Below are 13,481 nucleotides of genomic sequence, written 5' to 3'. Positions count from 1 at the left end.
CATCTAAGGACAACTAATCTCTTGTCAAAAGGAAGAACATCAGACTTCTTCCATGTTGCCTCCAGAATACCACTGCTACATTAAAATGAATTACAGCTCACTGTATTGTTACACCATACATTAAAAGAGTTGAACTCTCAAACAGGCTAAGACACATTTTGAATAAGCAATTAGTAAAATGAATGTGTTAATGTTTTAAAAGCATAACAGTCTTGATGATTAATGTGGAGTTGACAAAGTCTTTAAGATGAAAAGGCAGAGGTAGGACTTTTTTTCATTACAATGCAGGGAAAATTGAATGAGGTGGATTCAACATAGAAAAGTTTTAATGAGGCAAGTGTCAAGCAAGCATATCAACTTCTTCAAAAACAAAGAAAATCTAAAAGTTTAATTACAAAAACACTTGTACAGAAAACTTGGCATTTCAACAGTTCCAAATACATGTACACAATTTTTTCCCTAAAATTTAATGTTGTCAGAAATAAAACACTTTGTCTTACTTTCCTCAGCTGCTCCTTGTGTTTTAATGAAAGAAAAAAAGAGATCTGTAATACTGAATAGGCAACAAGTCATTTCTTGAGAAGAACCTGTAAGTGTGCAGGAGTATCTACAGGTTTATTGGGAAACAGGACTCAGGTGCACGTCAGCCTGTAAGCTCACACCACCTCCCGCTTGAGCGACGCACACCTGCTTTACAGAATCTGACGGTTTTGTGGCAGCTGAATCCCAGCCACCAGAGTCAGGTGTGTAGTTACTGGGAGAGGCAGTATTTCAAAAGCAGGCTGCATATTTTGTGAAAATGGTTTCAGAGTGTAGGCTCTTGCAAGATCCGGGGCATTCCTGAATATGTAAATGTTTCAAGTCAATGTCAGACGTCCTAGCTAGAGTCTGGAGAATGATAATCTTCGGACCAAGTTACAGCCTTTCCTGCTCAACAGTGCTGCTAACAAAAGGGCACAAAACTGACACAAAGGAGAAACAGAAATATCAGGAGGAAAGAAAAAGGAGATCAAGTGTCTGGCAGAAGGCAGATACAAACTTCCAGAACTGGCTTGGCTGTCCTTCTGCCACACACAGGGTGTTCTAGCTTGGACCGAGCAGGCAAGGAGGCTGAGGGAAGTGACAGGAACAGCAGGTGAGGGCAGGAAAATAGGAAAATACAGAACAAAGCAGGCTAGGCTTATGGTGACAGATAATGATGGGCTCTTATTCTAAGAAGTTGCCAAGCAGTGGTGTGTGGGCTTCAGTGCATGGAAATTTGACGTGTGCTCACATAACATTTTTTAAAAAGGTTGTTTTTGTTGTTATTTTATTTCCTTTGGGCTAATAAAGAAATCAGGTAAGGAGATGCTGAGAAGACAGGATGGTGCAGCAACACGACAGGGGGTTTCTGGCTTGTACCCTGGCTCATGAGCAGATTGTGAGGGGGACACACTTCCACCTGCTTCAGTGGCGTGGTGCCTAGACAATGGGCTCAGCATGCCCCACTTTGGTTCCAAAGATCTCAGCTGCAACTGTCAGCCTTGTGCTCTAGAGCATCAAAACAAAACACAACAAAACCCTGAGGTGAGAATCAGAAACCTCTCTTCCCTTTTGGTGTTAAAAGAAAAAAAAAATCACTTCCTAAGAGGGGAAAAGGAAGGGAAGCCTGTCCTTTTGCCGTCGATTTGCAGTTGTGGCTGCAGAGAGAAGACGAATTCCTCTGTGCCCTTGCTCGTCAGCTCAAGAGACGCTTTCGAACAGTTCCACCTGTCCCTATCTTTGCATCAGTATACCTAAAGCAGACAGGGATTCCCTCAGTTCTCACTCATGATAAACTTTGGGGTTCTTTTTTTTTTCAATGCCAAATGAGAAACTACTTTTCCCGTTCTCTCCTGTTTGCCAATGACCTTTTCCTTAGCAAAAATGCTCCACAAGACATCGCCAACAGATGGGAACAGAGAGCCTTGCTGGGGCTGGGACACGGTGTCTGTGCAGGAGCAATGCTTAGGAAACAGCAGGCAGTAGCAAGGAGGAAGGAAAGAGCATTCTCCGTCAGGGCAGCAATCACAAAGCCTCGGTGAGGGCTGGCACCCACTGAGCACCGTGTGGGGTCGGAAACACAGCCTCACTCCACAGGGCACTGTCGACAAGAAGCTCCTTTCTTTGGAGTCACAGCAGGACAATGAAGGGAGAAGCCTGGGCCTGTCCAATGAGAGAGGCTCTCCTTCAGAGCCCTGCTGAGCAACAGACCCCAGAGGTCAGAAAATGGAGATGTTGAACTTGGAGGGGGTGAAGGAAATAAAAACTCACCCCCAAAGGCATTAAAAAAAAAGTGACAGCTAGGTAAGAAAGCCAGAACCACTGGGAAAAGGGTCCTGTGTGAAGTGGAGCAATGAGAAGGCTTCCCTTCTGCTGCAGGAGCGGTCAGGGTCAGGGCGGCCGGTGGGCAGAATCTATGCAGACCCACTTTATCAGAAAGAAATGCAGATGACAGAAAACCGAAGACCCGGGAGAGTGGCTGTACGCTTTCAAAGCTGCACAAGGACGGTTCCACAGGAAGTGCATATCCACGTTCCTCTAGCTGCTCTCTCATACGCTTCCCGGGGTGAAGGCATTGAACTCCTAACTGACAGTGCTTTCCCAAGCACAGCAATTTGTACCCCCTCTCTGCCTCCACTCAGTTCAAATTTCCATGGATGGCTTCTCATTCCTCACAAGTAAAACCACTTACAGAACATCCTGGAGCTCTAAGACCTGTAGGATTGGGAGGGAGAAAAACAATGAAGATACCAAAAAGGTAAGCACTGATCAGAAATGTTAGGGCTCTCTCTGTTCTATTTCTGGTAGGGTTGAGGTGAGGAGCAGGGTGCGCGTAAACAAAAGAGCTCATAAAGCTGCAAGCAGACAAGCTCACTGAGATGTTTTAGATAACATTTCAATGAAACATGGCCCAGCTCCAGTTCAGCAACAATGGGGAGGTAGGAAAATCGTCAGCCCAACACAGAAAAGCAACTATCAGGGCCAAATCCGATGATAGAAAATTAGTACTCCATTTTAGTCCAAAGAATGTATAATCAATCAAAACCAATTTTCTTCAAGCATAAATCTAAAAATCTTGGCATGTATATAGAAATGTATTGTGTGCACAGGATCAATATATTTTCTTACATTGCTAAAAAAGTAATCGCATAAGAAAAGGTTTTTTTTTTTTTTCAATTCCTCAAAGAGCCGAATATTTTTCATTTGGTTAAACTGAAATCAAGTGACATGGATTTTGACAGTTTATGTGACATGGTCACCTCTCAATGTGAAATTGCCCCCACGGTTTCCTCCCAGCCCTACTTTTTTCCTAAGCACCAGTTAGTCACAGAGGAAGGTGGCAGCTGGGGCAAGTCTTTCATTGTACGTCCGTAAAAATGATTTTTAAATGGGCCGACCAAAATTTTGTAACATTATAATTATTGGATTGTAAGTTCTTCTATTTGCTTTCTATTTATCTTAATGCTCACATTCCAAGGTTTTTTTTAGTGCTTTCCCCTTACACCTGCCCCCACTCCTTATAGCAATGTTTTAGAAACCCCACTGAACCAGATTTTAGGTATACGCGTTCTAGTCTTGGATTCTGCACTCATCTACTTAGATATTCAGGCAAGAAATTTCACCTCTCTGGGACCCAGTTTCTTCCTATGTAAAATGTTGGGATTTCTAAAGGTCCCTTCCAGCTCTAATACGTTCCTAAAACTGTAGGACACTGGCTTCCCTTCACTCACTGGCTCCTGACAGTGGATGAAACCTTTGCCAAGCTCACGTCAGAGTAATTAATTGCACCACGAATGCTGGGGACATCAGGCCTCTCTGTCTGTACATATTTGTATAATGAGGCCAAGCTAGTATTAATCACAGTCTTAATAATTGTTTCATTTGACAGTTTCGAGGGGTGTGGGGAACTATCTACTCTTAGTTATGTTTGAGTGACTAGATTGTAAGAATCTGTAGTAATAAAAACGGTTCACATTTCAGGTATTGCTTTTTTCAAGAGCAAAATATAGGTTCAAATCAAGGATAATGGTAACATTCTAGGCTTTCAACGACACCTCTGGAAGCTGATACTACAGTTAATATCCTGAGATAGGCATAGCTTTAGGAGAGTCTTACTGGCAAAATGCTCAAAATAGAAAACCACTTTTGACTCAAAACTTGCAATAACTGCCCTATACCTACGTGAGGAGACACCATGTTATCAATTACTGTGTTCTTTCCCAATCTTCCACAGTTTCTCCGGGCTCTCTCTTTTCAAGCCTACAACAGTGCTAATTGAAAACACCGTGTGAAAATGAGAAGGATGATGAGACTCTGAAAATCCCAGGCCTAGATTTACAAGCTGTTCCCTTCATAAACAGCAGCGGTAATGCCATTCTTTATCCTGTAGGGAGTCCAGCCATCTCTTAGAAGTGCGGTCTGTTCCATCTGGCTACCCGCTAGAAGGATGGTAATCCTTCCCCCATCAGAACACAGCTGAGGCTAAAGTATAATCAATTGTCTTGCAGGGTTACCGTCCAATGGCATGGCCGAGGAGAGACTACTCCTTTTGTCTCTGCTAGCAGATGTTGCCTCATTAGACAAAGAACCATGGGTTTTATTTATTCTTATACATTTTGCTCAAGGTCCAAACCATGCTAGAATATGAATATGTATATGAGTGTGCTCATGTACCTGCGGGACAAATAAATAAAGATTCAAACCCATGACTGGCCATTGTAAGGAGCATATCCTGCTGTCCACTTTTGTTTTTCTACCCATATATGGCCACCTCACCATATGGTCCTAGGATTTCCAGTTTATATGTCTGTAGGCATTGACCGGCAGACCAAAGGGATGTCAATTCTGTGGGATGGCATACTACAGGGCACCCTAGCTCTAGGAATTTAAGTGAACACATACGAGTTCTATTTAAGAAATGACACCTGACGACTCACCATTAGTAGCCAAAAAGTTTATATGGGCAGAGACTTTCTGGAAATGTACTTTTTTTCTTTTCTAAGAGGACATAACACATACTACTAGTCATTTGTTGAATATATTTTAGAAAACTTATTTTCTCTCTCCTCTCTTTTTTGCTGAGTTTATTTTTAAAATCGATTTAAAGTCTTTTTAGTTTTTATTTTATTTAAGTAATCTCTGGACCCAACGTGGGGCTGGAACTCATGACCCCAAGATCAAGAGTTGTGCGCTCTTCTGACTGAGCCAGCCAGGTGCCCCCTTTCCCCCTTTTTTTAAAGTCTAAATCTCTTTAAACAGGGCAATAGCTGTTTCACTGTAAGGATACTCCACAGTGACACTGAACATACAATAGTTACTCTGATATTGAGTGCTGAATGAAAAGCTTCTTACTTACGTAGGTTTATACACATGCGATGTCTCAGTGACTGCTGTTGTAAGTTATCATCAGTATTTTCCAGGGAAAAGGAAGCTTAATAATTAAGTGATAGTTATTCTGTTCTAAGTGCTGTTTTGGGGGTGATTTCCTCTAAGCTTCTCATTCACTCTTCAAAACCCTTTGGGAAACTAACACCGGAGAATACAGCTAATAGCTAACAAAACTGGAATGGAGGTTCAACCACAAAAAAGTCATGCTCTTTCCATTAAACCATGCTGAGGCATGCATGAGAAAGAACTCTTTCCTAACATTATTTACTACATTTAGTAACCATGTAACAGTAATTTTAATCAAGTCTCCAACTCATTTATTTGATGTAATGCCAGTAGCATTGAGAAAGTCTACTGCCTTCTTATTTTTGATGACGTGTTGGCACATACATATTGCATCAGTGAGCACTCACCATTCCCTAACGATCAAGCCTGTTCACAACTTCTCGAACTGTAGCTATGAAGTTTTCATTGTCTTGGGGATTAGCTAAAATAATACTGTGCAGTCTGTTCATATATGAGTCAATGGTGTCCACTGTAGGTGTTTCTCCACTTCCTGAAGTGAGATAAGGAGAGAAAGTAAGAAAATCCTCCCTATTCAGTTCAAGCATAGGGCACAAGCATGCCACACTTGGTCTGCTCCACAGATAAGATTTTCATTTCAGAGGAGAGACTTTGAGACCTCAAAGCAATGAAATCAATCCACATATCCTGAATAAAAAGACGGGCTATGTAATTGTTCTACAGTATATACGAGTAGCTGCATATAACAAAAAGTTACAGACTCTCCCTGCTTTCTGCTGTGATTATCCTTCACAGGAAAGAGGATATAAAAAATACTAGTGTTTGTTTTCCTCTTCCTTCCCATTAAATAACAAAATTACAAAGTGAGCAAACATATATAAGAAAAATGCTCTACTCAGGACTTATTACTCAGTTTCCATTATTCTGAATATCAAATTAAACTTCATAGAAAGGAAAATAAATTACATTAAAATATAACTGAAGAAAATTTTAAATGACCAGAGAGCCTGAAATTTTGGATGACGGTAGCCAATACTGAGATACTATGACAAGACCCACAGAAACCTCTGAGGGAAGAAAACCCTATTTTATTGATTTTCCTCTTGGTGGGGAGCCTTCAGCCTCACCCCACTAATACCAACACAAGACAGCACCCGCTCCCTTCCCCACCACCGAAATGCTCAGGTAAGGGTGACATTACCAGGCAAGGGCATGCTGGCAAAGCTGCTGGTCAGCACCTGCCGCAGGGTTTCCAGGTGCTGCTGTAAGACGGTGTTGCGGCTCCGCTCCTGGATCACATCCACCTCCAGCTTCTCCACTGCTGTGCGCATGCTCTCCACGTGCTTTTGCAGGGCTGCATTCCTCTCCTCAAACTCCATGTTGGATTTCCGAAGCTGGCGGAGCTCTGCCTCCCGAGCTGAGGACACACCCCCCCGCACAGAACACATGTAGCACTAGGAGTCTCCGAGGATTCCCAGAGACTCTTACGAGGAAGTTCTGCTTAGCTGTCTCTAATTAGCTACCCCACCTCATCTCCCTATTCTCATTATAGCCTTCCAGATAGCAATTTCAGCAATAAAATGCCTGCTTCCCCAGAGCTATTTTAATTCTTAAAGCTGGTCATATTCCTACTTAAGACTGCAAAGAACAGTTGCAATTCTCGGTATTTGTTTATTTTGTTTTTTTAAACTGTGCAATGAGAAGGCTGAGGGGCTTCACAGGGGGATCCTGGGAGACTGTGCAAGCACAGCTGTGGGTCTCCATCTTTACTGCAATGGGGTCAGCTTTGCTTTTACTTATTTTATATTCTGGATGCCCGTGTAAGCTTTTGTTTATACAAAGGGTTTCAGGCTAAGAGTCTGAAAGCAACTGAATTAGTGATGCATATTTATTTCCCTTGATCCAGAGACTAAAGTAGCTTTGACAAAACTGGCCTAGCCTTCCTTCACTGGTTTTTGAGTAGCTACCCTCACTACAGAGTGAAATGGAAACAGTTTTCTCCTTCCAGACCAGTCCTAGGGTCAGGAATATCAATACTGCTGCTTTTGAGCAATGAATCCCTCCTGAGAATGAAACCCCCTGTCACAAACCTGAGGAACACAAAATGATACTTTGGTAATTACCTTTGCTGTGGTTCAGGAATTCCTCTGTAAATATAGGAATGTCAAAAACAGACCGTTCCTTTACCTCTGTTTCTTTCTGTGAATTGAGAGTAACAAGACTGTTAATTCTTTTTTCCTTTTTAAAGATTTTATTTATTTATTTAAGAGAAGGAGGGAGAGGCAGCACAGAGGGAGAGGGAGAAGCAGACGCCCGGCTGAGCAGGGAGCCCGATGCGGGAACTCGATCCCAGGACCCTGAGATCATGACCTGACTGGAAGGTAGACGCTTAACTGACTGAACCACCCAGGCACCCGCTTAATTCTTTTTTCCCCCCTTTTCTCTTTTATTGAAGTAGAGTTGACACACAATGTTACATTGGTATCAGGTATACAATGTAGTGATTCTACAAGTCTATACATTATGCTGTGCTCACCAAAGGGTAGCTATCACCCGTCATCATACAATGCCATTACAATACCACAAACTATATTCCCTAGGTTGTACCTTTTATCCCTGTGACCTATTCATTCCATAACTGGAAGATTGTACCTCTCACTCCCCTTCACCCACTTTGCCTATCCCTCTGCCCCCATCCCTCTTGTAACCACCAGTTTATTCTCTGTATTTAGGGGTCTGTTTCTGCTTTTTGTCTATTCTTTTTTTTTTTTTTTTTAAGACTCCACGTATAAGTGAGATCATATGGTATTTGTCTTTCTCTAACTTATTTTACTTAGCATAATACCCTCTAGGTCCATATGTGTGGTCACTTATAGCAAAATTTCATTATTTTTTATGGCTAAGTAATATTCCACTGTATGTATGTATATATAGGTGTGTGTGTGTGTGTGTGTGTGTATCTTCTTTATCCATTCATCTATTGACGAACAGTTGGGTTGCTTCCATATCTTGGCTATTGTAAATAATGCTGCAATAAACACAGGGGTGCATATATCTTTTCAAATTAGTGTTTTCACAAAACTGTGAATTTTTGTTTTTAAGTAATCTCTAAGCCCAATGTGGGGCTCAAACTCATGACCCTAAGATCAAGAGTCTCATGCTTCATCGACTGAGCTAGGCAGGTGCCCTACAAAACAGTTAACTTTTTTTTTTTTTTAAGATTTATTTACTTATTTGACAGAGAGAGAGAGCGCACAAGCAGAGGAAGCAGGAGAGGGAGAGGGAGAAGCAGGTTCCTTGCGGAGCAGGGGAACTTAATCCCAGGACCCTGGGATCATGACTTGAGCCGAAGGCAGAGACGCTTAATCGATTGAACCACCCGGCGCCCCCAAAACAGTTAATTCTTAAACAGAAGCTAAATTAAATAGGTAAGGCCTGAAGGCCATGTCTTCCTTACAGAAACAGTAGGGTGAGCAGGCATCAGTTCAGGTGGAGGTGTGAGGGAAATGTATTCATCTTTTCATTGCAATCAGCCTTTCACAGAGCTCAAGCAGGTTAAGTATTCAGTTTTCTCAGGTGTACAATTGCTGTGCAATGAGAAACCTTAAAACAAACCTACATAGGGGTGCCTGGGTGGCTCAGTCAGTTGAGCATTCAGCTCTTGATTTCTGCTCAGGTCATGATCTCAGGGTCCTGAGATCGAACCCCGAGTTGGGCTCGGCGCTCAGTGCAGAGTCTGCTTGTCCCTCTTCCTCTGCTTATCCCCCCCGCTCTTGTGCTCTTTTTCTCTCTCTTTCATAGATAGATAAAAATCTTAAAAAAAAACAAAAACCTACATAAATTTCTCTAATGGAGAATTTGGAAGCCATTTCTTAACTCTGTGCTTTGAACAGTCAACAGTATACAGCTGTGCAAGTGGTTGAGGCAGGAAGAGATAAAGGGAATTTCTAGGTGTTTTTTCAGTTGCTTCTGTTATGCATGTAAAATGCTTTGAGATAGGGCTGTCCATTCTAAGTTTGCAGAATGGACAATAAGAACTCTGCCAACCATGAGCAATAATAATGGCATTCTATCGGCACTACCACTTTACTTATTTAGGGGGCAGCCTATATAATTGGGGATCTTTTAGATTTTCTTCAAACATAGGGAAAAACAAAACAAAACAAAATCAAGAAGTCAGAAATAAGTAGGCTCTAAATGTGAAAAGTGAGGGATTATGTGAGATAGAAAATAACAAAGCCTAAAATTAATTCGCCAATTTGGTGAATTTAAAATAAAATTAAAAAAATAAGGCCTCACAAAATTACTGCAAAATATATCCCACGATGACCCTTAAGAATAAAGTCAATTTCAAGATGCTCTGGCTGCAATTTCTACAGTGAATTTGAAGTTGAAAGCATTAGGAATATAAATCATAAGTGTACTGGCACAGTGTTTAAAATCTTGCATAATATAAGATGGTAAAGACAACAGTGGAAAAATGAGTATTGAAGAAATTGTTAGTGAAATCTGAAGATTCCAAAACCTTTATAAAATAAAGAACAGTAAAAAAAAACAAAAACAAAAACAAAAACTAAAGGCATTGCTATAAAAATATGTTTAAAGCCAGAGATAGAATATATCTTTCCTACTCTTGCCACCACTAGTCTCTTATCTTTGAACACAAATATGATCTGGTGCCCAGTAGAAAACTAAGCAGTTAACAGTCTATGAGGGGATTCTGACGGCCAAGCTCCTATTTTCATATTGGCGTCTGCCTTGTCAGGGGGCTGGGCTGTGTGAACAGCCTGCCAACAGCAGCTGATCAAGAGAGCCATCTAAGATGTTAAGTCTCAAAAACTGTGTATTTACCTGAAGAAATTTTCTTAGCACTTAATTTTTATCTTTTTACCTCTTAAAGAAGGCAAGCAAAGTTTCCCAGAGCAATTTAAAAATAAACAATAAAATAATCAGTGAAAGCCCCAATTTCAACACGTAAAGCTCTACCTTGGGCCAGTTCCTAGTGGTTTCAAAGAGAACCAAAGTATGGGCAAGGTAAGTTGGTGCCAGAAGGGATCCTAGACATATTTCACGGTGGCTTTCTCTCGATTCTGCAGGCTTACATACGCTTTAACCCTGCTACTGGGTTGCTAGAGGAAAACAGAAAACTTACGACGTACAATTTCAACATGAACAAAGTATAATAAATGTAAGGCCACAAATGACTTCATATAGTCTTCTGACTTTATCGTCCTACCTTTGTCAGTCTCCTACTTAACTGCACAGGCTCATATGAGATCAGTCACCTAGTCCCAGGTCTGAATATCTGCCCCTGAGATGGGGAGGGAGGGATGCTTGGCTCCCATTACCATGGTACCAAGAGCCCTCTCCACATCCCCTGACTCTCCTCAGACTGGTAATTCTCTTCTCCTCTTTGCCAGAGTGGCCCAAACCAAGCTAACTACATAAGCATAGAGAACAGCACCTTGTAGGTGCATTAACACACTGCCCCTTGGTACAAATTCTTAGAGTGCAAAATAATAAACATGAAAGCAATGAAATGAAACGGTTCAGTCTCTGAAAGGCAACAGAAATTCTACTTAACGGAAGAGTGGTAATAAAAACCATCAGCACTCTCCCATTGCTGAGTACATTACTCGGCATGGAGAGGATCCTCCTGGGGGCTCGGATATACTTAAGCTGTTCCAAGGATTGCTCAAGGGATTAAAATCAGAAGGATTTCATTACCTCTTCGTTGAAAGGGTCTAATTTGTTCAGGCTGAGTGTCATTTTCTCATTTCTCATAAACTAAAGGAGAAACAGAATTATTGTTTCTATCTTGGTCCTCACTTGGGATGTAGACCCTTTCTTGAGAGTAACACTAGTTGACTTCTGTGTCTAGAGGGCTGGCTTTTGATCTGAGAGGAGCAAAAATGCTCTTCACTTTGGTTTTTCATTCTATATATTGAGTGGAAGGTAAGAGAACAGAGGCTCTTTTGAACTGAACCTATTTTGCTGTGATCTAGAATTTCATAGAACGTGACAGGCTTCTCTCAAGTGCCCTTACTTTAGGGAACACTCTCAATACCGTGTAGCAGGCTGAGTGCGCCACTGCTGCACCCGACAGCCCAGTGTCTCTCAGGTCAGCATTTCCTTAGCTCTGGCATGCGCTTGCCAGCACCTGCCGGGGTAGCAGTTCTTAGGAATCCAAGTTCCAGTTAGGAATGTCATTGGTTTCTTTTCTGTATACAAACGAAATAATTTGTCTTAACTGGCAACAAATTTGGGGACATCCCCAGCAAGCAGGCCCATTTTCACTTTCAACACCAATTTGTTCCATGTAGCATGGCACGTGCCTGGCCAAGAATGCCAGACGGGGATACAGAGGCCTGCATTTCACTCACACTTCTGCCTCTAATTCAGTAAGTGATTGCGGAAGTTCTTTCCTGTCTTGGGCAAATCACTTTTCTCACCCGTAAAATGGGGGGGGGGGGGGTTGGTCAGTTCAGAGAATTTCTGACGTTCTTAGTATTTTTGAAGTGAGCTGGAAGACTAGTCTACGCTTGTCATTTTACTCCTAATAGGATAAGTAAAGGGAAATAAGCATGTATTTAGAATCTATGATGTTTTAGGCACTTTGCAAGATGCTTGCTCTTTTATTAACTTACTCATAACTCTGCCCAAGCCATTTCACCAACCTCAAGGTGTCCCCCACAAAACCTGGGGCATCTTTAAGGTCTGATTCAGTTCTTCCTTTTCATGGGCTTCCCTGTGGCTGCTTTTCACTCATAGCCCTTTCTTATTTTTCTGAACCATTATGCTAAGAAATTATATTTAAGGAAATCACTGTGTAACTATGTTAAAAAACTCCAACTAGTTCTTTTTTAATTGCAATTGTTTCAAAATTACCTACTTTAGGAAAGATAGTAGTCAACAAAAAATAAAAACTGGTAAAGTGAGGGACATTAATTGGGTCAATAACCTTGATAAGAGAGCTTTATCCTGATGTGGGCATAGCAACAGACAGATTTACAGAGCCTACTGTATACACATTTGAGAAACTACTGTTGGCTCGCCATCTACTCTCTCCTTGTTTTCCTTTGATTTAACATGTGTCTAATCCTAAGACAGGGAAATCACACGGAGACTGATTCCTCTTCATAAATCATAGAAATCCATACCATGCTAAAATCATGTAAATAAAAATAAGAAGCTTCATTTAATAAATAAAAAACCTCATTTAATAAAAAGCTTCATTTCTCAAATTATCAGCAGCAGCTTCTGTGACTGAGTAAATCTACTAAATCTTTCCTGACTAAAACTATCAACCTTACTGAAGACAAAATGCCACATGTAATTTGACCAGCAAAATTCATAGTGATGAAAGGAGCTGTAGACTAGAAAATGTGAGATCTAATGTTTTAGATTATTGTCCAAATTCTCTTTTGTAACCATTAAGGATAGAGAAGTTATAAAGGATGCTTAATAAGGGAAAAAAAGAATATGGAAATCTCATGATATTGGTAGGTGGGCACAGACAAATAGAAGGAGAACTAAGTAATTATACAAGTATCTGGCAATATGGAAAGCTTGCAACACTATTCGATTAGGATTTTATATATAAAGTATACAGTTTCTCAAGTAAAAAAAAAAATCATAGTATTTCACCCTAATTAGAGCACAGAGATGTCATATATCTACATTTACATAGGATTTATTTGAAGAATAAAATGCTTTTATTGTGCTTCTTACTTTCTAATTCATGGATCGTAATCAATCTATTTAACTTGTGAATCTAAATGTTTTCTCTATGTTTTCAAGGTCACCAATGCTAAATTACGTACGAGAAAACTATAGACCAAAGATAAATAAGTTATTATTTTGAAGAAATTATTTTTTTGAAGAAATTATTTCTTTAAAAAACTAAATGCACACAAGAGTACAGCAGAAAATTCTTTTTTGTAAATTTCCACTGATATTTCAGCGAATGGGTTTTATGTAAAAATAACTATTTATGGAAGACCTCCTAATGCAAGTGCATCATGCTAGGTGGTATGGGGCAGTACAAG

At 40.7% G+C, this 13,481-nt stretch overlaps 1 protein-coding gene across 4 annotated transcripts in view; it reads right to left on the bottom strand.

The window, feature by feature from the left end:
• Positions 1–299: 299 nt before the first annotated feature.
• The window catches only part of HMG20A (high mobility group 20A), a 76,229-nt gene continuing 63,047 nt past the window's right edge, over positions 300–13,481 (bottom strand). For all 4 annotated transcript variants that reach the window (XM_078079054.1, XM_078079055.1, XM_036089985.2 and 1 more), the window contains 4 exons: positions 7,557–7,632; positions 6,635–6,850; positions 5,823–5,965; positions 300–2,736 (listed from right to left, as the gene is read on the bottom strand). In XM_078079054.1, the coding sequence (XP_077935180.1) occupies positions 5,829–5,965; positions 6,635–6,850; positions 7,557–7,632 (429 nt within the window). In that variant the 3' untranslated portion in view covers positions 300–2,736; positions 5,823–5,828. The remainder of the gene's footprint in view (positions 2,737–5,822; positions 5,966–6,634; positions 6,851–7,556; positions 7,633–13,481) is intronic.

Source organism: Halichoerus grypus, chromosome 8 (assembly GCF_964656455.1).
Source record: "Halichoerus grypus chromosome 8, mHalGry1.hap1.1, whole genome shotgun sequence".
Taxonomy (NCBI): Eukaryota; Metazoa; Chordata; class Mammalia; order Carnivora; family Phocidae; genus Halichoerus; species Halichoerus grypus.
This window is presented reverse-complemented; position numbering and strand designations above follow the sequence as displayed.